We start from the raw sequence: 25,069 nt of genomic DNA on the forward strand, positions 1-25,069 counted from the left end.
TAGAGAGAGATCTCTAAACTAAACTAAATTAAATTAAACTACTTCAGAAAAAACATAGATTAATGTGTGTAGGAAATAACTGCAGATGCTGGTTTAAATCGAAGGTAGACACAAAATGCTGGAGTAACTCAGCGGGACAGGCAGCATCTCTGGAGAGAAGGAATGGATGACGTTTCGGGTCAAGACTCTTCTTCAGTCTCGGGTCAAGACCCTTCTTCAGTCTCGACCCAAAACGTCACCCATTCCTTTTCTCCAGAGATGCTGCCTGTCCCGCTGAGATAAATGAATGTGTGTTATCATCAGACCTGCACATAAATGTTGACTTGAATAGGGCTGAAAATCCACAGAAAGATAAAATAGACTGCCAGGCCACCAGGCCACCATCACCCATTTCACATCAAGCTTCCCCAAATAACAGAGCAATCATGGTAGTCAAATCTCACTGGAGTGAGCCTATCTGCTTGTTCTTTCAGCATCTATATTGTCCATGCAACAATGCATAGGGCAGCTGTGAGGATGCATCTCATACCTGGTCAATGGCATCTGGATTTTCAGACACATCAAAGATGACAGCTGTTGCTCCTCTCTGGACTGCCCGCTTTGCCTGCAAAACAAAGCGCCATATAACTGAGAACAAGGTACATTCCGAGCAAAATCTACCTAATACCTGCCAGGCTTTGTCCTGCCCCTCCTCTCCTCCTGCATTCTTGCCCCCACTACAATCAGTTTAAAGAAAGATCCCAACCCAAAATGATACCTATCCATGTTCTCCCGCAATGCTGCCTGACCCGCTGACTTACTCCAGCACATTGTTCAGTTTAGTTTAGTTAGAGATACAGTGCAGTATCAGGCCCTTTACCCCACCCAGTCCGCACCGACCAGTGATCTCTGCATATTAACGCCATCCTGCTAGGGACAATTTACATTTATACAAAGCCAATCATGGCCTACAGGTCTGTACGTCTTTGGAGTGTGGGATTATTTTTTTGGAATGCATAGTCACAGATACAACTTCTAATGTGGTTTGGACTGTTCGTTCTATAGTTGCGTAGCGGTAGAGTTGCTGCCTTACAACGCTTGCAGCGCCGGAGACCCGGGTTCGATCCTGACTAAGGGTGGTGTCTGTATGGAGCTTGTACATTCTCCCCGTGACCGCGTGGGTTTTCTCCGAGATCTTCGGTTTCCTCCCACACTCCAAAGACGTACAGGTATGTAGGTTAATTGGCTTAGTAACATGTCCCCAGTATGTGTAGGATAGTGTTAATGTGCAGGGATCACTGGTCGATGCGGACTCGGTGGGCCGAAGGACCTGTTTCCAAAATATATCTCTAAACTAAACTAAACTTTCTAATGTGGAGTCCAGTTACTTCCAACATGGTAAAACAGTGGAGGAACTGTGACAGCTGAGGCAAACAAAGTGAGTATATTCTACAAGGGGGCTAAATCAACCCAGCAAGCAAATTCCTTCTGTAGTTTAAGCTGAATGGGTACTTATTTTGGAGTTAATCCAAATAGCCAAGGAAATATTCTGTTGTTTCTTTTTTGGCAACTTATCTAGGTAGAACATTCAAGTAAGCACGAAACAAAGGACCTGTATAACCCAGTGTTCATTGTTAGACAGCCTGCACTGGTTTTATAATGTCATGCAAGAAACATGGCCCCTCATGTCTGCTGCACCATTTTACGCAATTTTCCTGCACTAATCCCAGATCCCTTTATGTCCGAAGGAAAATCAATTGATCGCTGGCTCTGCTATGATCCCAACAGTTTAGGGCCATAGACAAACCAAGTGCGTGGGCAAGATCATTGCGGGTGGAATATTGTGTGGAACATGTTAAGTAATCCATTTTGGCGCATAACTGAGAAAAACAGTATTTTGTAAAAGGTGAAAGAATAGGAAATGTTGTTGCTTATAAGGACTTAGGGATCCTTGTACACAAAGAAGGTCCAGAAGTGATTAGGAAGGCGTGTTGTATGTTGGCCTTTAATACCAGAGAATTTGAGTAGAGAAGATGTCTTACTGCAATTATATCTGGTTAGACCATTAAATAAATATGAGTCTTTCTTAATTTTCTTTTGTATGGAGTTCCTGCCACCTAAATTAATAGGCTGTTACATTTACAACCCATTAAGTAGCGGCCAATTGTCCATTTGGCATCCAATGCCAAAGTTACTCGTTTTAACATCAGGCAGATATGTCAATGCTTATTGCTTGGAATCCTCAATCATGTTTGGGTTTATTAAGAAAATAGAAGTATTTCATTATCTTTAATTAGCCTTTAGACTTAGACTTAGTTCCTCCCACACTGTTGAGTGCATTGGGCAGCAAGCTTTCGCCATTCTGTTCGGTTATGTGCGACGTCTTCAACCCTCGATAGGCTTGCGTCCCAGGCTTCCAAATCCTTCTGGAATGTTCCCCTCCATGTGAGTTTTGATCGGCCTCTTTTCCTTCTTCCGTCAGGTTGCCATGTCATTGCTATCTTAGGTGCACGTTCTGGTGACATTCTGAGTACATGTCCTGCAGATTTCATCCTGCGTCCCTCTATGTCCTGGCTGAGAGGCTTTGTTGCAGTTTCCTGGAAGATCTCCTCGTTTGTGACGTGGTCTCTGTAGCTAGTCTTCAGGATCCTCCTCAAGCAGCGTTGTTGGGATGCATCCAATTTATTTTTTCATCTTCACATTGATTTTCCACGTCTCACTGGCACAGAGGGCTGAAGCGAGGACTACAGAATGGAAGAGCTTGACTTTTAGCATCTTGGATATCCCGCCACTAGACCATATTGGCTGCATTCGTCTGAAGACTGATGCAGCTTTACCAATTCGGGAGTTGATGTTGACCTCTACATCTACATCTACTGCGAACATGCTGCCAAGATGGGTAAATCTTGTGTTGTTTTCCACAGGTTCCCCATTGATTATCAGTTGGTCTATTGGCTGCTGGTCTCCAGTCTGCATGGTTTTAGTCTTCTGGCAGCCGATCATTAATCCATCCTTTGATGCATTCTCCTCCAGAGCGATCGTCATCTCTTGAAGGGTGTGTCTCGACTCTGCTAGTAGTGCAATGTCATCGGCAAAATCTAGGTCTGTGAGGCATCTTCCTGTTCTCCACGGTATTCCAAAGTCAGGTTAATTAGCTTTAATCAGCTTTAATAGCTAATAAAATTATAATTAACACTCAACAATTGCTATTAATAATTGCTGGTTTATTTTTCTGGTTAAATGTATCACTTTCGAATTCAAGAATGACAAAATGTATTATTTTAAACTGAAATTGATGGTTTTCAAGTTGGAGTAAAGGGCTGGAGTAAACCATTTACAAGCAGTTGGCTTTGAACATCTGAACTACATTCTATTATCAGATACATATCTGATATCTGTTACAATTGTGCCTTATGACTGAATTGTTCAAATAATTTTGCTTAAAAGGAAACTGATTTAGTTTCTACTCAGACAGTTCAGATGTGAACTGCTGGAACAGAAACTGAATTGGTTTACTTTGGGTGAAACAACCTTATTAAATGCAAATTACAACAATGCCTCTCAGCTTACTAATCAATTTTCCTTCAGTTAGAAGAACTTCCACTAAGGTATCATCCTGATAAACCTGCAGGTAATTACTCTCTAGCACTGACGTGTTTTATCAACCACTGTAGAATGGAAGTGATGTACAGTATATTGAGCCACATTCATATGGACATACACATTATAACTCTTGGGCATGGTAGTTCTAGGTTTATTGATATAATATCCAGCTGCAATAGATGCGAGCCTGGTCCACAAATTGCAAACACAGTAACTCATCTCAAAATTGAAGTTTGATTTTAAATGGTATATGTGAAAGAAAGGAAATAGGCAGAAGAAGGAAGAATAGATAAGCAAAGTGGTTGTAAAAACAGTCATGTGGAGAATTGGTTCTACTGGCCTGTTCTTGCGCTGTTGATTCCAGGTTTGCTGGCAATCTCCACCATGCTTTAGCTTTGTGCTCATAATCATAAGTTAAATGAACTCCATCTATCCGCAAGGTTCTGCATTTAGATTCCAAAGCTTCAAACGAGTAGTGTGATAACACGGCTTGGTGTACTTCAGCCAGATGGCCATTTTCATCCAGATACAATGCCTAGCTGACGGCAATCACCTTTCAATAGTTAATATGAGCATATGCCATGCCTCCTGTTGAAGCAGTTACGTTCCACAACTGCAATAGGTCATCTCACTGTCACAATTTATTCTCCACTGCCCAAGCTTTGATGAGATGCTCTTGTAGATTGCAAATAGGGGATAGAAGACAGTAAAATAGCCATGGGCCCCAGCTATGCCTGCCTCTTTGTAGGGTACGTCGAACAATCCCTGTTCCAAGGCGTACATGGGCCCTATCGCCAAACTCTATCTCCGCTACATTGACGATGGGCCTTCTAGGTCCAAAATCTGCTCTCTATTTGTGATCACTTATTTGTAGCATCATCCTGCTGATAAGACAGAAAAAAGCTTCCTATAAGGTTGCCATCTCCACTGTGCATTCTTTCTACCACAAATCAACATTAATAGAACCACCCTTGTCTAATGACCCCCCACCTCCCCCCATCCAGCCAGCAGCCTGCCTTCTCATCCCATCCCAACCCAAAGTGCCTGATCAATTGGAAAGATTGGGTGCATGGATGGTTTGGAGGGATATGGGCTGAACACAGGCAGGTGGGACTAGTGTAGTTGAGACATGTTGGCCGGTGTGGGCAGGTTGGGCTGAAGGGCCTGTTTCCACACTGTATCACTCTATGATCTATGACTGTATGTGCACTCCTCACCCACTGGGCCACAGGGACACATGGACAACTGCCACAGAGACAATGGAAAGGCAACAGAAGCTGCTCACCAACAAAAGAGATATCAATATCCTCGCAGTGGCCTCTGCACAGAAGAGAACATTTGTAAAAAAACATCCAAAACATCTCCCCTTCTGCCTTAGTGCACCCGAACATGACTTTGGGAGTGCGGGCGGGGTGGGTAGAATGGAAATAAATCTGAATTCAAGTGACTAGAAGCTTGCAGGTTATTGAAATTCTAAATAATAGACTATTTGTTTTGACTATGAAGTCAAGTTGTTCTGTTTGTGATTCCACTGAGTCATGTAGGGATTCTGTTAACATTTGCAACAGAGAGTTATGGTGATCAGTAGAGCCAGGAATTTGCCATAAATGCCATGTGCCTTTTCATGCCTTTTTTGATGATTTCAGGAAGATAATGCCTTTTTCACGATTGAATGCCTAAATCAGCCATTTTTTGCCATTTTAACGTAACCTCCAAGAAAATTTACACCACCGGGGCGAAACCCGGCTGTAAGTGGGTGTGAAGTGGTGATTGGAGAGGGGTGCGTGGGAAAGGGTCCAGTCTTTGCAGACTGGAGTCATGCTTTAAGTAGGTGTGGTAATTGTGGAGGAGTAGGTGGGGAACGTATCTAGTCTTTTCACAAAATTGCTGGAGAAACTCAGCGGGTGCAGCAGCATCTATGGAGCGAAGGTAATAGGCGACGTTTCGGGCCGAAACCCTTCTTCAGAGATCAGAGTTTGGTCTGAAGAAGGGTTTCGGCCCGAAACGTCGCCTATTTCCTTCGCTCCATAGATGCTGCTGCACCCACTGAGTTTCTCCAGCAATTTTGTGTACCTTCGATCTTCCAGCATCTGCAGTTCCTTCTTGAACACTCTAGTCTTTTCAAACTGGAGTCAAGCTATGAGTAGGTGTGAAGTGTTGGTTGGGGATGGGGTGTGGGGGATATCAGGGTAAAGTTTCTGTTTATCGCACCTGCAGTAGAACTCGTTCAGGTCGTTGGTCAGCTGACGATTGTCCAAGGAGCGGGGGGGTTTTCCTCTTGTAGCTTGTGATTTCTTGCAAGTCCTTCCACACTGAAGAAGAGTCATTTGCTGAGAACATGCTCCTCAACTTCTCAGAGTACCTTTCCTTGGCAGCTCTGATTCCTCTTCTCAGCTTCTACTTGGCCGGCCTATAGAGGTCTGCATCCCCGCTCCTGTAGGATCTACCCCTGCAGGCGTCAAAATGCCTAAAATCTAGTTAACGCCTTGTAAAAAACGGAACAATTTGGTGAGAGTGTACGGGAGTGATATATTTTCTATAGACAACTGTGTGCTGTTTTGCAAAGCATGTGAGACAGCAGTGAATCATGAGAAGAAATATTTTGTCTCCCAGCATGCACAGACAGCTAAACACAAGTCGGAGGTAGAGAAACTGAAGGTAGGAAATACCCAAGCTTGTCTCCTCACAACATTTACTGCTGGCTCCATTCGCAAATCTGAGTTTTCGAGTGATCTGGGCAAAGCATTCATTGATGCTGGAATTCCACTGTGGGAATTGGAAATCAAATCTCTCAGAGGTTTTTTAGAGAAATACACAGAGGAACATAGACCGAGTGAGTCATCATTATGGAAAAATAATGTTGACAGATATTTCAACATGTGCAGAAAATTAGAGACGAAGTTGCACGCAACAAAATATGGATCTCAATAGACGAGACAACCGATGCTGTGGGGAGATATGTCAATGTGGTCATCGGTAAACTGGAGGCAGGTCAACCATCAAAGGAGTATTTGTTGACATTGAAAGTATTGGAGAAGTCAAAGAGCACAACTGTTGCTCAGTTGTTTACATCTTCACTTGCTGTACTTTGTACTTAAAGTTCCTGGCGATGTAGGTAAAGACATACAAGGAAAATGTGAGAGAGTGATTTTAGCTAACAAAGATCTTGAAGAAATAAAACATAGCTAAAGTTCTCAAAGGTAGTTGTAATGCATGAATGTAGTGTTTGTAGCTTGTTTCAGGTATGTACCGGTGACCTTAGCTGGGGTAGAAAGAAGTTTTTCACAAATGAAGCATATTCTGTCCGAAGACGGCATAGTTTAACCAGATAATTTGATAAAAATGCTAGTAATTATGTGCAACCAGGCAACTTTGGTCATTTAATGTAGTATACCTTTATATTATCATTTTTAACCATATTTTGGTGGTGGAAATAATTGCCTTTTTTGCCAATAAATGCCTTTTTCGTGCCTTTTTGTAATTTAATTATGCCTTTTTGCCTGCCTATTTCAGAGATATTTAACGCCTAAACATCCTGGCTCTAGTGATCAGCATTATTATTTCCACTATTATTTCAGAGGTGAGGAAAGCTGGGCTGTAGACTCCTGGTCTGACAGTAGGGGGCAGTCACTCCCCTTCTATAACGGGAGATGTGACTGGAGCAATATAAAGAGGTGTGTTTTCTGTGTCTGGGCTATCGATGGCTGCAGGTGTTATAGGAGTAAAAATATTAGCTGCAGATTCTGTCCTGCATTATGCTGCAGCTCCAACTCCTTTACACCCTAATCTCTGTTGGTTCACAAATTTCAAATCGGGGCATTATAATTATTGGAAAAAGTATTTGAGACATTAATAAACCGTGTCCAGTCTAAACCATCAAAAGGGCTGCAATACGAATTTTACATGGGTAAGTATTCTCTCATAAATCTGGTTTGTGTTCATATCTCATCTTCATGAAACATCGATACCATCCCACAATAAACACAGCCGGGCTATGCAATGTTTTATTGACATTCGCCTGTAAGTACCAAAATAAAGCGATGTCAGAGTGATATTGCCATTTGGGTTTTATTTAGTTTAGAGATACAATGTGGAAAGTCTGCGCCGACCAGCGATCCCGGCACATTAACGCTGTTCAATAACGCTATCATACACACACTAAGGACAATTTACACTTATAGCAAGCCAAATAACCTAGAAACCTGTACGTCTTTGGAGTGTGGGAGGAAACTAAAGATCTCAGAGAAAACCCACGCAAGTCACAGGGAGAACGTACAAACTCCATATAGACAGCATCCGTAGTCATAATGCAAGCGCTGTAAGGCAGCAACTCTACCGCTGCGCCACCGTGCTGCCCAATTAATAGACACTAGACAATAGGGCAGGAGTAGGCCATTCGGCCCTTTGAGCTAGCACCGCCATTCAATGTGATCATGGCTGATCATCCACAATCAGTACCCCGTTCCTGCCTTCTCCCCATATCCCCTGACTCCGCTACCTTTAAGAGCCCTATCTAGCTCTCTCTTGAAAGTATCCAGAGAACCGGCCTCCACCGCCCTCTGAGACATAGAATTCCACAGACTCACAACTCTGTGTGAAAAAGTATTTCCTCATCTCCATTCTAAATGGCTTACCCCTTATTGTTATCAAAAGGGAACTGCAGATGCTGGAATTTTCCAGAGAGAGGAGGATAACTTCTTCAAAGTAGGCATACCTTGAGGAGATATCGGTCTGAAGAAGTGTTTCGGCCCGAAACGTCGCCCATTTCCTTCGCTCCATAGATGCTGCTGCACCCGCTGAGTTTCCCCAGCAATTTTGTGTACCCCTTATTGTTAAACTGATCTCTACAAGGCTGAGGCCAGGCGCCAACTCTGACACCTCCTCCTACTTATCCTTGGACCATGACCCCACAGACGAGCACCAGGCCACTATCTCTAGCACCATCACTGACTTCATCAACTCCGGCTCCCTGCCCCCCCAAGCCTCCAACCTCATTGTTCCCCAGCCCCGCACGGCCCGATTTTACCTTCTCCCCAAAATCCACAAACCTGACTGTCCTGGCAGACCCATTGTTTCTGCCTGTTCGTGTCCCATATTTCCACATACCTCGACTCTATCCTATCCCCCCTGGTTAAATCCCTCCCTACCTATGTTCAAGACACCTCACATGCTCTTCGTCTACTCCAGGACTTCCGTTTTCCAGGTCCCCATCCCCTCATCTTCACCATGGATGTCCAGTCACTCTACACCTCCATCCCCCACCAGGAGGGTCTCAAATCCCTCCATTTCTTTCATGACCGGAGAACCAACCAATCCCCATCTACTGATACTCTCCTCCTCCTAGCGGAGCTGGTCCTTACCCTTAATAACTTTTCGTTCGACTCCTCCCATTTCTTCCAAATACAAGGCGTAGCTATGGGCACGCGCATGGGCCCTAACTATGCCTGCCTCTTTGTAGGGTACGTCGAACAATCTTTGTCGAGGCGTACGATGGCCCTATCCCCAAACTCTACCTCCTCTACATCAATGACTGCATTGGTGCTACCTCCTGCACCCACACACAACTCACTGACTTCACCTTTTCACCATTAACTTCCATCCGACACTCAAATACACCTGGACCATTTCCGACATTTCCCTAGCTTTTCTTGACCTTACTATCTCTATCGCAGGTGATAGACTTCTGACCGACATCCACTATAAACCCACTGACTCCCATGGCTAACTGGACTATACTTCTTCCCAGCCCTGCTTCCTGTAAGGACTCCATCCCCTACTCCCAATTCCTCCGTCTACACCGCATCTGCTCCCAGGATGAGGTGTTCCACAACAGGTCATCGCAACTGTCCTCACTCTTCAGGGAACGGGGGTTCCCCTCTTCCACTATAGATGAGGCTCTCACCAGGGTCTCTTCTATTCCCTGTGACTCTGCTCTCTCTCCCCATCCCCCCACTCGTAACAAGGGCAGAGTCCCCCTTGTCCTCACCTTCCACCCTACCAACCGTCACGTACAACAAATAGGTCTCCGACATTTTCGCCACCTCCAACGTGACCCCACCACTTACCACATCTTCCCATCTCCTCCCCTGTCTGCTTTCCGTAGAGACCGCTCCGTAACTCCCTGGTCCATTCGTCCCTTCCCACCCGAACCACCCCCTCTCCGGAAATGCTATACTTGTCGCTTTACCTCCCCCCTTGACTCCATTCAAGGACCCAAGTAGTCTTTCCAGGTGCGGCAGAGGTTCACCTGCACCTCCTCCAACCTCATCTATTGCATCCGCTGCTCTGGATGTCAGCTGCTCTACATTGGTGAGACCAAGCGTAGGCTTGGCGATCGCTTCGCCCAACACCTCCGCTCGGTTCTCAATAACCAACCTGATCTCCCGGTGCCCAAAGACTACTGCTAACATTTTCTACTCTTTTGATGTCTGCTAACTCAATTAATAATTAACGGCTTTAAGTGAAGGGCTAAAAGAATCTCCATTAAAGCTATCACTTCAGTGTCTCAGGGCTGCCAACTCTCACGCATTGAGCGTGAGAATCATGCATTGAGCGTGAGAATCACGCATTTCGCCAAATTCTCACGCTCTCATGCTGATCACAAATTTCTCACGCTCTGTCGTGAGAAATTCTGTGATCAACGAGAATTTCAAAACTCATATCAAGTGCATGGGCCGCGGGTGTTGGAGAGCCGGGGCTGAGGGAGGGATGGAAGCAGAAGTAGCAGCGGGGACAGATGCGGATGGGGAGCAGGGCCTGGCGTGTGTTTGCTGGGCTGGCGAGTCGCTCGCTGCAGCTCCAGCCATGGAGCAGCCTCAGTGCAAGAGTCCCGGGCCGTCGGAGGTGTCGGAAGCATTGCGCTGCTGCTGTGAGAGTCTCTGTGCCGAATTCGCCGAGGTGACTGGCATGGATCAGGCTGCGGCTCGGTGCATCCTGGAGGACAACCAGTGGCTGCTGGAAGTAGGTACCAAGCACTGGGTAGAAATGGCGGAAGAGATAATGGCCTTCAAATGGGGGTGGTTGGTGAAAGCATCCTGCTTGCCTGCTAGATTTTCACTTACTGTAACTGCAGGAAAAATGTTCCTGATGTTGGGGGCGTCCAGAACCAGGGGTCACAGTTTATGAATAAAGGGTAGGCCAGGACAAAATTTCTTCAGCCAGAGAGTTGTGAATCTGTGGAATTCTCTGCCACAGAAGGCAGTGGAGACCAATTCACTGGATGCTTTCAAGAGAGAGTTACATTTAGCTCTTGGGGCTCCCCAAATCAAGGGATATGGGGAAAAAACAGGAAAGAGGTACTGATTTTAGATGAACAGCCATGATCATATTGAATGGCAGTGCTGGCTCGAAGAGCCAAATGGCCTATTCCTGCACCTATTTTCTATGTTTCTATGCTTGAGTATATGGCAATAAAACTCGACCACTTGATTTTGAAGCATTCATGCATGGTGGAGGTATAATGTAGTCATAGAGTGATACAGTGTGAATACAATATCAAGGTGAAAAATGCAAAAGCTATGTACCAATGGGAGGAGGGATACCCCCATCCCACCCTTACGCTCCCTCTGGCTTGGTCTCTCACTTCCAACTCTCACCCAATGCTGGTAGCCCTGGTGTCTCAAAGTGTTGGGGGATGGTGGAGGCCTTTCCTTCAGGCACATGCCGGTCCACCCAATGGTTATGCTTTCCCACCCCCTGCTTCTGAAAGAAAGGTAGGCCCAAAGCCTTTAATGTTCAGACTATTACAGTTTGCATGGCCTACCTTTAATTAGAGGATTGTTTCTTGCTGGCGCGTTAGACATGGGGAGAGAAAACCTGGAGCCATTAACTCTTTATGTTTCAGCGTGCAAACAATGTCTCGGGTCAGAGATGTTTGTCTGTTTGAAAGTCATAGTTTCTGTCTCTCTTTATCCCTTTCCTTAGAAACGTCGCACCCATCACCGAACCACTATGCCAAGCCAATTAACCTACACACTTGTATGTCTTTGGAGTGTGGGAGGAAACCGAAGATGCCGGAGAAAACCCACGCAGGTCACAGGCAGAACATACAAACTCCGTACAGACAGCACCCGTAGTGGGGATCGTACTCGGGTCTCTGGTGCTGTAAGGCAGCAACTCCACCATTGCACCACTGTGCCGCCCTTCTCCTGAGATCCACAGCTTTGACGTAGAGAAACTGCACACAGATAGCATCCGAGGTCAGGATGGAACCCGCATCTCTGGCTCCTTGAGGTAGTAGCTCTACCAGCTGCACTTTTGTACCACCTTGAAATCACTAATGATCAACAGGGCATGGGTGTGGGATATGTGGAGGATGGGAATGGGGTGAATATTCTCAATACAGAAAAGATCCATATGCCTGCCACAGTGAGCATATTTAAATCAACTATTGAAGCACTCACTATTAGTGCAGTTGCTGCAGTATGGTGCTGTCTCCACTGTAAATTAGGGGTTCTGAGGAGAAGGCAGGAGAATGGGGAGAGAGGGAGAGATAGATCAGCCACAATTGAATGGTGGAGTAGTGAGACTTAATGGCCTAATTCTGCTCCTATCACATAAATTGCATAGCTGCAGGAGAGTAAACGGGAGACCTGTTTGAAGAATGGTCTTGACCCGAAACGTCACCCATTCCTTCTCTCCAGAGATGCTGCCTGACCTGCTGAGTTACTCCAGCATTTTGAGTCTATCTTCACTTATAAATTGCAGTTACTCAGCCAGGTCATTCACAGCATCTCCATGATCTCCACCAGCAAGGGCAATAAGCATCTGGGAGCTTCACCACCAGCAGCCTCCCCTTTGTCAGTCCCAATTTGCAGTGAAATCATGTGTGTCTCATCATTGCTGCCTACAAATCCAAAAAGTCCCCAGCCAATAGAATTGGAGTACCTTCATCAGAGGTCAGCGCGAGTTTGTGAAGGCAATTGGGAATGGCAATAACTGCTGGCCTTGCTAATGTTGCCCAGTTCAATGAAGAACGTCTGACAATGAAAAGGTTGAACACCCCTTGCATTTAGTTTAGTTTAGTTTAGTTTAGTTTAGTTTAGTTTAGAGATACAGCGCGGAAACAGGCCCTTCGGCCCACCAAAGTCCACACCAACAGCGTTCCCTGCACATTAACACCACCCCACACACACACCAGGGACAATTTTTTGCATTTATACCAAGCCAACTAACCTACAAACCTGTATGTCTTTGGAGTGTGTGAGGAACCGGAAGATCCTGGAGATAACCCACGCAGAGCACGGGGTGAACATACAAACTCCGTACAGACAGCACCCGTAGTCAGGATTGAACCCGGGTCTCTGGCACTGTAAGGCAGCAATTCTACCGCTGCACCACCGAATCACCCTTCTCCTGAGATCCCCAACTTTGACGCATTCATTTATGTATAAACATAAGCGGCCTGTAGTCCAACCGGCAATTTATGCTCTCATTCACATGCTTTAGATTTGAATTTAGGAAATTCAAGACATGAACATGCTTAAGAACTTCGGTAAGAAGTGCTTTAAATCTTGTCTTGTTAGTGCAGCCTGGAGTTTGCTTGCAGGTAAACACTCACAATATATATCAGTGGTTCTTAACCTTTTTGGCACCAGTACACGCATACGTGAATAAAATACTGTATGTGGTATGTACCTTTGTTAGGTTCCTAAACATGGGCTCAACAAATTGATATGTCATTTGTGTCTCCTTCACGACCCCCAGGTTAAGAACCACTGATATATATACATTTAGAGGCAAATTCTATCCCAACTTAAACAGTTCCTACGAATTAAGACTATAAAAGATGCGATGACAGATGGTGGAATGGTCCTGACCAACTCCTGGTAATGAGCGTTGACATCATCCACTCCACACACTGTCCCATTCCACAACACAGGAACTAAACGTCCCTCACCCGCAAACTACCCCCACCTCCTCCACTCTGCCTTGTGCCTAGAAACAGTTCACAATGTCAGCTTCTGGAGGTGAAACAGGAGTAGGACAAAGCCTGACCATCATCTTGTGGGCAAGTCCTCTGTCAGCACAAGATTTTATTGTTTGACAGGTTTGACACTACTAGTTCCTAACCTTGACTTCCTCAAGCATTGACAAAGATTATAGGGGTCCACAAATGTTTCATTATATTGAGGCAATTTAGTGCAAATGTTCCCACCGATAAATAAAGCATACTGAAGGAACAAGTGCCCCAGCTTAGTTTAGTTTAATTTAGCGATACATAGCAGAAACAAGCCCTTCGGCCCATCGAGTCTGCACCGACGAGTGATCCCTGAACATTAACACACGAGGGGCGATTTTGCATTTTACCAAACTAATCAATTTACAAACCTGTACATCTTTGGAGTGTGGAAGGTACACAGAATTGCTGGGGAAACTCAGCGGGTGCAGCAGCATCTATGGAGCGAAGGAAATAGGCGACGTTTCGGGCCGAAACCCTTCGACATCTTTAGAGTGTGGTAGGAGAGAGAAAATCTCGGAGAAAACCCACGCAGGTCACGGGGAGAACGTACAAACTCCGTACAGACAGCACCCATAGTCAGGATCGAACCCGGGTCTCTGATGCTGCAAGCATCAACTCTACCGGTGCGCCACCGTGCCACTGTAAGACTAGTTCCCACAATCCAATGGATGACCCTAAAGGGCCTGTCGCACTTGGCCATCATTTGCGCGTAAATCACGCGAAATCATTTACGCGTCACGACCCACGATGCGCGTGACGTGACCCGCACGTGATGCACGCTTGATGAGCATTACGCACGCATGGTGCGCGATGACATAGGCAGTGACGCGCGGCTGCACGTGGCGTCGCAGGATTTTGTGATGTACAAAATCTTCACGCGCTGTCTGCGTGACACGCAAATGATGGCCAAGTGGGACAGGCCCTTAACTCATCAGAAGGAGTGGACCCGGACACCGTGAGTCATTTACTGTGGTCAGGGGAAGGTTTGGAAAGGAGTTGTGTTTTTACTCAGTTCCAATAAATACAGAGTCTTGCTGCCTGACCTGCTGGGTTACCCCAGCACTTTGGGTCCTTTTACCAATAAATAGGACTTTCATTCCGAAACTGTAGGAGCTCTAACACCACATCACTCAGAGATGTATTAAGGGAAAGAGAGTATGTTTTGATTTTTGATCATTGAATAGTTGTTAATTTCCTTATAACTGGCATGGGTACAAAGAGATTGATTACTGGGTTCAATTATAGCATCACAGTTTAATGTTTAATCCAAGCAAGTGTGAGGTGTAGCACTTTCAGTTGAATGTTTGTGGAAAATCTACAATTTTACTTCGGAGTCACGTGAGTGACTACGTGAAGAACCCGTCCAGCACGCATGCGCGACATGAGGGTTCACGCAGATGCAACAGCGACGAACGGGAGTACGGGCGCTCCCGCTACAAGCCTGAAAGAACGGACCGCTAGGTAAGTACTTACCCACAGGTTCGAGTTTACAAACTTTGCTCCTCTTTGTTGCACCAGGGGAAACTGGAGAGAGCAAAGCAGAACAGAGGGAAACCGCCCCCGTTCGACTCCAGGGAAGGAGCGTTCCGTCAGTGGAGGGGGCGAGAGGCGGCACCTGGACTGCATACGCTGCGGCCCACAGTCGGGGTACTGAGCCGATGCCCAGTCCGCTAACAGCTGTCTGACCAACAGCAGCGGACTGGAGGGAAATTCAAAAACCGGCCGGTAATCCCTGCATTCTCCCGACAAAGAGATTCGCTGCTCGAGAACCGCAGATGCCGCCCGAAAACGGCAGGCAGCCTCTAGAGCAAAGTCAGCAACCAAACCTCGGGCTGGAGACAGACACGGAAGATGGAACCAGCACTTCAAACTACCGCCCGAGAGCAAGTAAGTGTCTGTTCTCCAAGCCTAGAGTAAGGTCATGGAGCCAAAAACTCCAGCGAGACTTGCCTCGGGAGCAGGGGCAAGCCCGCCAAGGGAGCTTACTACCTGTTCTTTCCAAAAGACAGGTAGTCATGAGGCGTTGGATTTCATCACGCCTCCCCAAAATTGCATTTACTCAAAGTGCCCACCATTATTGGGGGTACATTGAGCAGAGCATTTAAAAAAAAAAAAAATTCTTAAATTGCATTTGATACCCCTGACGTCGGCTATCATTTTTGCATGCTCATTCCAGAGGGGCAGGGTAGTATGGCAAAACACCTGACCCTACTGTTCACAGTATGCTCCTCAACTTCTCGAGGGAAGTCATAAAAACCTGCCCTCAACCTAAAAAATTCACAGGACTGTGAGAACGCCGACCTCACAACCACAGATCCTGCTATCTGGCAAGTTACCAAACCAAGCCTAAAAAACTGGACGAAGTGTCCAAGATATTCGGCATAAAGAGGGCAGGGACTGGAATGAGCACCACACAAAACCAGACAGCAGTACCTCCACGCGTCCACCAGTAGGCGTCTACTTAATGGTACTGGTGAAAGCTCGGGGCCCGCATGCCAACCCCCGTAAGCCTTTCAGGCCAGGGTCCAGAGCGGGCCCCATGGAAAATGCGCCACCCCCCAACAACACCATCCCTACAGACAAGGAACCAGAAACCGAAGAAATGAACACACCACTAAACAACAGTGAAGACAGATAAGTATGGTTCCTACCATCACATAAAAGGTGAAGGGTTTGTACTAACAGGGGGGGGGGATGGGGTAACTATGGCAGTATAAATTATTGACAATGGCTAATATGAGCCAAAACTGTTTCCAGATATTCAAACCAGCCCTGACACGATTAAGGAACATATCGTCATGGCATGTCTCTATGACATTAACGACAGACAAATCCATGGAAATAGCTAAATCAGCAGCATTAGCTACTAAAACTTATTTAGCCTGGGCTCTGTCATACAATCCAGATAAATCTACGTTGACACCATCCACAACTATGGACTATCTGGTATTCAATTAACTCTATCCACTTGTCTATAACATTGCCAAAAGCAGAGTCAGTGTATGGCACAACCTGTAACAATTAATGGTAACAATCAACCAACCATTCAACAAGTGGCTAGAGTAATTGGGAGTTAGTAGCAGCATTACCAGCTACTTAACTTGAACCTTTCCATTAGAGCTAAGGTGCTAATGTTTAAACAAAATAACCCATACCCAGAACATGGTGGCAAATGGACTAATCTGGAGTCGTCATCACTACAGACACTGGGCATAAAACCTAGTTGGAAATATTGAGCACGTTCTATGGGTAAAAGCATATTGTTCAGTAGTGCACCATTTTTGCATGTTCGTTTATAAATTAACAACATCACATTGGTGGCATATACCAAACCACTTGGGCGGAATAAAATCGATATCATGTGACAATTTATTTAACAATTGGTAACCGTATGTCGTCAAACATATTTGACCATCAGCAACTTACCTACCAGGTGAGCTAAATACTGTAAACAGACATATTAAACCAAAGTATTTGCTGAAATTACAAAGCAATATGGAACACCAGATATCGATTTCCTTGTATTCCAATTGAATCACCACGTACCGATGTATGTCGCATGAAACCAGACCTTGAGGCAGCGGCAATGAATACATTCCCGCTGAACTAGAGGGGGGGGGGGGGGGGGGGGGGAATCTAATCTCTATGTTCTCCCCTTTTCTACCTCATCAGTCAGGTACTACGGCCTCATCAGTCGGGTACTACGCAAAATACAGATGGACTCTGCTTCAGGTATTTTGATAGTACCCGACTAAACCCACAGTCATGGTTCCCAGTGGTCCTCGACATGGTCATCAAAACCCTAATGATTTCCCAGTAGCCCAGACTTATCAACTCACCCAGTTTCAGGCATAAGCCACCCATGCCACGCTAAATTAAACTACTGGGTTGCAGATTTGAAAAGACCACTGCTGGGCCTGGGTTGCAGAATTGGAAGACCACTGCTGGGCCTGGATTGTCAGACAGCACTATCGACACGATGACAGCATCCCATCGCATATCCACAAGGGAACATACTTGGCGAACATCAAGAAGTGGGAAGATACTGTTCAAATACAGGAACTACATATTCAACTACAACAAAACCTGTACTGGAGTTCCTGGCAGGTCTTACACCACAATGAAGGACTCAGGTACAGCACCATTAATACAGCCAGAAGTGCTCTGTCAGCCTACTTAACTCAGGCACCAGGACAACAAGCCATAGGGTACCACCCACTGGTGATCAAATTCAGGAGAGGCATATTCAACTCTAATCCCCCAGACCTAGGTACACCCAAATCTGGGATGTCAGTGTGGTCCTGACGTACCTTAGGGGATGGTCACCAGCCAGGTCCCTCACCCTGGAACAGCCTACCCTGAAAACGGTCGTGCTGATGGCCTTGTCTCAGCACAAAGAGTCCAGTTTCTCCATCTACTACGATTGGACAATATGGTTATAACACTAGACCGTGTCACATTTACCATTCAGGGGCTGGTCAAACAGAGCAGACCAGGAACATTCAGGTCCAGTCATGGAATTCTGGGCATACCCACCTGAACCACGGTTATGTGTCATGACCCACTTATTGAATTACATCGACACAATAAGAAATCCTCGAGGGAGAGAAAAAGCCTCATGGGTCAGCCACAAGAAACCTCATGGTCGGGTGACGAGCCAAACTATCTCAAGTGGCTCAAGCAGGTACTGGGAGTTGCTTGAGTAAATACTAACGTGTATAAATCTTACTCCACCAGGGCAGCATCCACATCGGTGACTAAGAGGATGGACGTGCCTATGGACCACATCCTGGCTACAGCGGGGTGGTGTAGGGAGTGTACGTTCCAAACTTTTATAACAAGCCAATGGCAGAACCTGTATCGTTTGCAGAAAAAGTATTAGAATCTGCAAAAAATATATAATTTAAGCCCGGGGGAGCATTTTGGTCTTGTTATTGTTTTACAAACAGATTCATGGTTGATTACGATAACATACTTCCTCCCTCGAATGATTTCGGCAGCGAGTGAAGTATGAACTGTTACACGGTTTTAAATCACAGAGCTTTAAAATCTTCACGTAGTCACTCACGTGACTCCGAAGTAAAGTAGTAAGATTAAACGAGAACTTACCAGTTTGAAGTTTGATCTGTATTTTATGAGGAGTTACGATGAGGGATTACGTGCCCTCCGCTCCCACCCTCAATTATAGAGATCAACTGGTAACTTAGTTCTCCTTGTCTTTACTGCGTTTATTTCAATTATTGTGTTGTTTCTGTGATTCCACACCGCTGCTTTGAAGTATGTCGCGCATGCGTGCTGGACGGGTTCTTCACGTAATCCCTCATCGTAACTCCTCATAAAATACAGATCAAACTTCAAACTGGTAAGTTCTCATTTAATCTTACTATTAATGGCAAGACCCTTAACATCATTGATGCATAAAGGGATCTTGGACTCCAAGTACATAACTCCCTGAAAATAGGCAACACAAGTAGATAGAGTGGCATAGAAAAAACATGGTATACTTGGTCGGGGCATTGAGAATAAGTGTCAGGAGGTCATGATGCAGCCTTATAGGACTTTGGTTGGGATGCATTTGGAGTTTTGCATACAGTTCTGGTCACGCTAACATAGGAAGGATGGGGAGTCGTTGGAAAGGCTGGCACGGAGGTTTACCAGAACGGTGCCTGGACTAGGGGGTATTAGCTACACAGAGAGGTTGAGCAGATTTGAATTGTTTTCTCAGTAACGCTGGATGATGAGGAGGGACCTCGTAGATGTGTATAAAACTATGGCGTAGACATAGATAAGGTAGACAGTTAACACCTTTATTTCACAGGATAGAAAACTGAGAGGGACAAAGTTTAAAGGAGGTGTGGGGAGCAAGTGGTGAGTACATGGAACGGGCTACCGGGGGTGGCGGTGTAAGTGATAGTGGATTTTGCATAGGCACATGAATATGCACGGAATGGAGGGCTATGGATTATGAGTTGGCAGATAAGAGTTGGTCTTGGCATCATGTTGAGCACCGGCATGGTGTGGGCCCAAGGGCCTGTTCCTGTGCTGTACTGTTCTATGTTCTGGAGATTGAGCACCAACCCAAGCAGTTAAGCACATAATCTTACTGAACAGCTAGGAATACCACTCTATCAGAGGCACATCCTTTGGTGGCCACAGAAGAATCCTGTAATGGGAAACAAAAGTAGGGAGTTCTCCTGGTGTCCCGTCACCAACATTAATATGGATTAAGCTTTCCAATCATTTTATGGCTGATCGTGGAATGAAGAGCAGAACAGCATAAGAACAGCCCTTCAGAACACCATGTCTGTGACAACTAATCCTACCTCCTGTTCTCTACCCCTCCATTCCCTGTCTGTCCATGTGACAGTCTAAATGCCTTTGTCAAATGTTTCTGTTGTATCTGCTTCCACGAGCTCTCGAGGCAGCATGTTCCAGATACCTACCATTCTCTGTGTAGTAAACCTGGTTGGCATATCACCTTTAAGCTTTCCCCCCCTTACCTTAAAGCTTTTATATGTGGAGTTACACACTGGGGTGTAAGACTGACTATTTACACTAACTATAGACATAAATGCTGGAGTAACTCAGCGGGACAGGCAGCATCTCTGGAGAGAAGGAATGGGTGACTTTTCGGGTCGAGACCCTTCTTCAGACTTCTTCAGTCTGAAGAAGGGTCTCAACCCAAAACAGTCAGTCTGAAGAAGGGTCTCGACCTGAAACATCACCCGTTCTTTCTCTCCTGGGATGCTGCCTGTCCCGCTGTGTTACTCCAGCATTTTGTGTCTGTCTTCAGTTTAAACCATCATCTGCAGTTCCTTCCTACACATTTATCTGCTCAATCTATCTGTCTCATAACTTTATAAACTTCTATGTTACCTTAAGCTCCGATGCTCCAGCAATAACAATGTATCTCTCCTTACAGCTAATACTTTCTAATCCAGACACATCACCATAAACCTCTTCAGCACCAGAGTCCATATCATTCCTACAGTGATGTGGCTCGAACTGCACACGATCCTTCAAATGAGGCATAACTGCAACATGACTTCCCAAACGTTGTGTGTAATGCCCGCTGGATGAGGGTAGGTTCAGTAAACCCTAGTTATAGGGATCATAAGAGGGGGGGATATTCTCTGTTGTTGCCCACTATAACCAAGTAAGGGATTATCATTGTATGTGCTAGAAACAGAGAACTGCAGATGCTGGTTAATACACAAAAGGACACAAAGTGCAGGAGTAACACAGTAAGTCGGAAAGATTCTGCCATTTACTCTATACGTTGCTCTTGCATTTGACCTCGCCTAGCCAAATGCAACGTCTCACACGTCTGAATTAAACTCCATCTGCCATTTCTCAGCTCATACTTTCCAATTGTTCTGCATATGACATGTGACGAGGCTCAATGGATATCTAATTAATTCTCTGCCTTTGAAGTGGCAGCAGGAAGTAAGGGATTGGTGGTTCGGGTGACATGAAGCGATACAAGACCTATCCTCCACCCGGGATGTAAGGCCTCTCCGAGGGGCAATGCAGAGACGCTTGACTGAGAGGACATCAGCAATGTAGGGCTGAATTTAAATCTTTACCAGGTAGACTCTGATGGGAATAAATTCACAGGAGTTTCAGGAAAAACAAAGTGTTTGTCATCTCGTTACATTAATCTGCATGTTGACATTAACATTTTTACCCAAAGTTGTTGCCGAAGGCCAAACCTACATAGCTTACTTTTGATAGTTTATTGTCAATAGTTTTAGGGTTGGACTGCTAGGCAAGTCTTGCCACTGCCAGGCACATTTGTATAGAAACATAGAAACATAGAAAGTAGGTGCGAGAGTAGACCACCAGGTCCGTCGAGCCCGCACCGCCATTCGCTCATGGCTGAACACTAAACAGACACACTTACCCACAAACAGTAGACACAAGACACAGAACACAAGACACTACCCTCCCCTTTATACCGCTATCACCCCTCTCCACCCCAAAAACCTCGTGATCTCCTGGGGGAGGCAAAAAACCGGATAAAAACCCAGGTCCAATTCGGGAAAAAAATCCGGGAAATTCCTCTCCGACCCCAATCTAGGCGATCGACACTTGTCCAGGAGATCACTCAGGTCTTACTATACTAACCATACCTAGGTCCATATCCCTGCCCTCTCCCCGTAGCCCCTTATCCCCTTGGCAGCTAAAAAACCATCTATTTTAGTCTTAAATATATTTAAAGTTTCTGCTTCCACTGCTCCCTGGGGCAGTGAATTCCATAAATTAACCACCCTCTGGGTGAAGAAGTTCTTCCTCATCTCAGTTTTAAAAGAGCCCCCCCTTATTCTGCAACTATGTCCCCTAGTTCTAGTTTCCCCGATCATTGGGAACATCCTCGGTGCATCCACCCGATCAAGGCCCCTCACGATCTTATATGTTTCAATGAGATCGCCTCTCATTCTTCTAAACTCCAAAGAGTAGAGTTCCAGCCTACTTAACCTTTCCTCATATGTCAATCCCCTCATTGCAGGAATTAATCTTGTAAACCTTCGCTGCACTGCCTCCAGGGCTAGTACATCCTTTCTTAAGTATGGACCCCAGAACTGTACACAGTATTCCAAATGTGGTCTCACTAATACTGTGTACAGTAATTTGTACTTCTTTACACTTTAAAGGACCTGTCCCACGATGCGAGTTCACCCAAGAGCTCCCCCGAGTTTAAAATAAAATCAAACTCGTGGTACTTCATCACGAGTATTTTTTTACTCTTGGAAATTTTTCACACCGTTGAAAAAACTTCACGAGTTTCCGCGTTTCCAGAATACTTGCCGTTAGCGTTACGAGCCGCTACGAGACATCCACAAGCTCCAATGAACCCGCTAGGTACATTCTACCTACTTACCACGAGTTTAATTTTAACTCGGGAGAGCTCTTGGGTAAATTTGCATCATGGGACAGGCCCTTTTACTCCCCCTTCCATTCCCACACTAACCTTTCTGTCCTGGTTTTCCTCCACTGTCAGAGTGAGGCCCAGCAATAATTGGAGAAACAGCACCCTCATATTTCGTTTGGGCAACTTCCACCCCAACGATATGAATATTGACTTCTCTAACTTCAAATAACCCTTGCTTTCCCTCTCTCTCCATCCCTCCCCTTCCCAGTTGTCTGACCAGTCTGACTGCCCCTCTGATTGCATTTTATCTCTGTATGCTTTGTTGTCACCTTCTCCTGGCTAATCTACATCTTCCTATCTGCACCCCCCTTTGATGTCTTGTTCTCACACCTTACACTTCCTTATCTCTGTGTCTCCCCCTCCCCAGACTCAGTCTGAAGAAGCGTCTCAACCCAAAACGTCACCCATTCCTTCTCTCCAGAGATGCTGCCTGTCCCAGCATTTTTGGAGTTACTCCAGCATTTTGTGCCTTAACATCTGCGCTCCTCACAGATACTTTCTCCTTCTCAGAGCCATCTGCACGCAGACGTGAATCTCAGCTAGTCTCTTGGAAGTCTCTTCTTCCCGAACGAGGTTTCAGCACAGAACCCTGACATCCTCCTCATCAGCAGTCTGCTTTTGGAGTGCAAAGTGTGTGCCGGAACATGAAGCTCTAGGGATTATTATTGAAAGGATCAGACGTGTACAAACAGATCACTGTTGGAAATAAAACTAAGAAAAATACTGAAAATGCAGGTTTCACTCGATAAGAGTTAAAGACCTGTCCCACGGTGCGAGTTCATTCCAAAAGCTCTCCCGAGTTAAAAAACAAACAAACTCGTGTTAAGCACGGAGAATGAATGTAGCGGGTACGTTGGAGCTCGGGGACGTCTCTTAGCGGCTCGTACCGCTAACGGCAGGAACTCGGGAAGACTCGCTAACGACAGGTAAGCACGGGAAGATTCGTGAAGATTTTTCAACACATTGAAGAAATGTCCACGAGAGCCCCGAGTACCGACGAGCGGCCATTACCGTAAATCTCCGAGTTCGAATCAGGGCAAACTCGGGAGAACACTTGGAATGAACTCATACCGTGGGACAGGGGTATAAGATGTGACAAAAAGCTACAAGCAGTTTAGTTTAGGTTAGAGATACTGCACGGAAACAGGCCTTTCGGCCCACCAAGTCCGCAACGACCAGTGATCCCTGCAAATTAACACTACCTTACACTAGGGACAATTTACATTTATACCAAGCCAATTAACCTACATACCTGTACGTCTTTGAAGTGTGAGAGGAAACTGAAGATCAAGGAAAAAACGTACGCGGTTACAGGGAGAACGTACAAATTCCGTAGTCAGGATCGAACCTGGGTCTCTGGTGCTGTGAGGCAGCAACTTTACCGCAGCACCACCGTGTCACGCCAGTACTCGGTAATTTTAATATTACGCCTTTATTTATTCAAACATTGATTGTTTAAAGAGCTTATTTAAAGCTATTATGTTACTACAGCTAATGCAAGTTGCAATCAATTGTCATCCCTGTGTTTCTTAGAACTTTTATCCAAGAGACCAGTTTCCAATTGCAAAATATTTTATTTAATTTTCCAATCAGGCCTTTCAATACCTGAAGTCATAGGATCTTACACGGCAGAAGAAGGAACCACAGTAACTGGCCCTTTGGCCCACAATTGTCCTTGTCAACAATCACACATCCATTTATCCCAGTCCCATTTTGTTGTCCCAACCATCCCATCATCTCTGCCTACCACTCACCTACACATCAGGGGCAATGTGTAGTGGTTGATTAACCTACTGACTAGTGTGTCTTAGAGATGTAGGAGGGAACCGAGGCACCTGGAGGAAACCCACCTGGTCACAAAGAGAACGTGCAAATTCCACACATTCGGCAGCGAAGCCACTGAACCTGGATCTCTGGCGCTGAGTTGCAGCAGCTCTACCAGCTGGAAGATTGTGGGCTTTCTCAACATACTATTAAATTCGTAGTAACTCGGTTGCAGACAGAAGAAGGGTCTCAACCCGAAACGTCTCCCATTCCTTCACTCCAGAGACGCTGCCTATCCCACTGAGTTACTCCGGCTTTTTGTGTCTATCTTCGGTGTAAACCAGCATCTGCAGCAGTTCCTTCCTACACAGCTCACACTCAATGTCTGGACCCCCGTCTTTAACAATGGACAATGGGTAAGACACTGCCGATAAAACAAGGAGAGACTGGAGCAAAATAACATCATCAGATAAGAAGACAAGATTTATTTTTCCGATTTCAATGTCCAACTCCTCCATCACGCGATATTGTCGACTTTGCATTTGTGAACTACTAACTAAACTCATTTCAGAGTTGAGTCATGAGAGAAAGGAGAACAATGAGACACAAATATTTTCTTCCTTGTCGCCCTGTGATTCATCATAGTGACAGAATCTTTTTTGTGTGTGTGTGTGTGTGTGTAAACACTGCTCCGCCTGCCTTCTCACCGTGACGGGGAGACGAGCCGCCACTTCAAAGGACCGCTCTAAGAAACACTTGAGGGCATCTCCTGCCACGCCGCAGATGAAAGGGAGCCAAGAGAGACTGTTTATGCTGCCGACAGCAGGCTG

General features: G+C 45.6%; 1 protein-coding gene across 3 annotated transcripts in view; it reads right to left on the bottom strand.

Annotated features, from left to right (window-relative positions):
- znrf3 (zinc and ring finger 3) overlaps nucleotides 1-25,069 on the bottom strand; it is a 315,203-nt gene that overhangs the window by 73,614 nt on the left and 216,520 nt on the right. For all 3 annotated transcript variants that reach the window (XM_033043094.1, XM_033043093.1, XM_033043092.1), the window contains exon 3: nucleotides 530-604. In XM_033043094.1, coding sequence (XP_032898985.1) covers nucleotides 530-604 — 75 coding nt within the window. The remainder of the gene's footprint in view (nucleotides 1-529; nucleotides 605-25,069) is intronic.

This window comes from Amblyraja radiata, chromosome 25 (genome assembly GCF_010909765.2).
Source record: "Amblyraja radiata isolate CabotCenter1 chromosome 25, sAmbRad1.1.pri, whole genome shotgun sequence".
Classification (NCBI taxonomy): Eukaryota; Metazoa; Chordata; class Chondrichthyes; order Rajiformes; family Rajidae; genus Amblyraja; species Amblyraja radiata.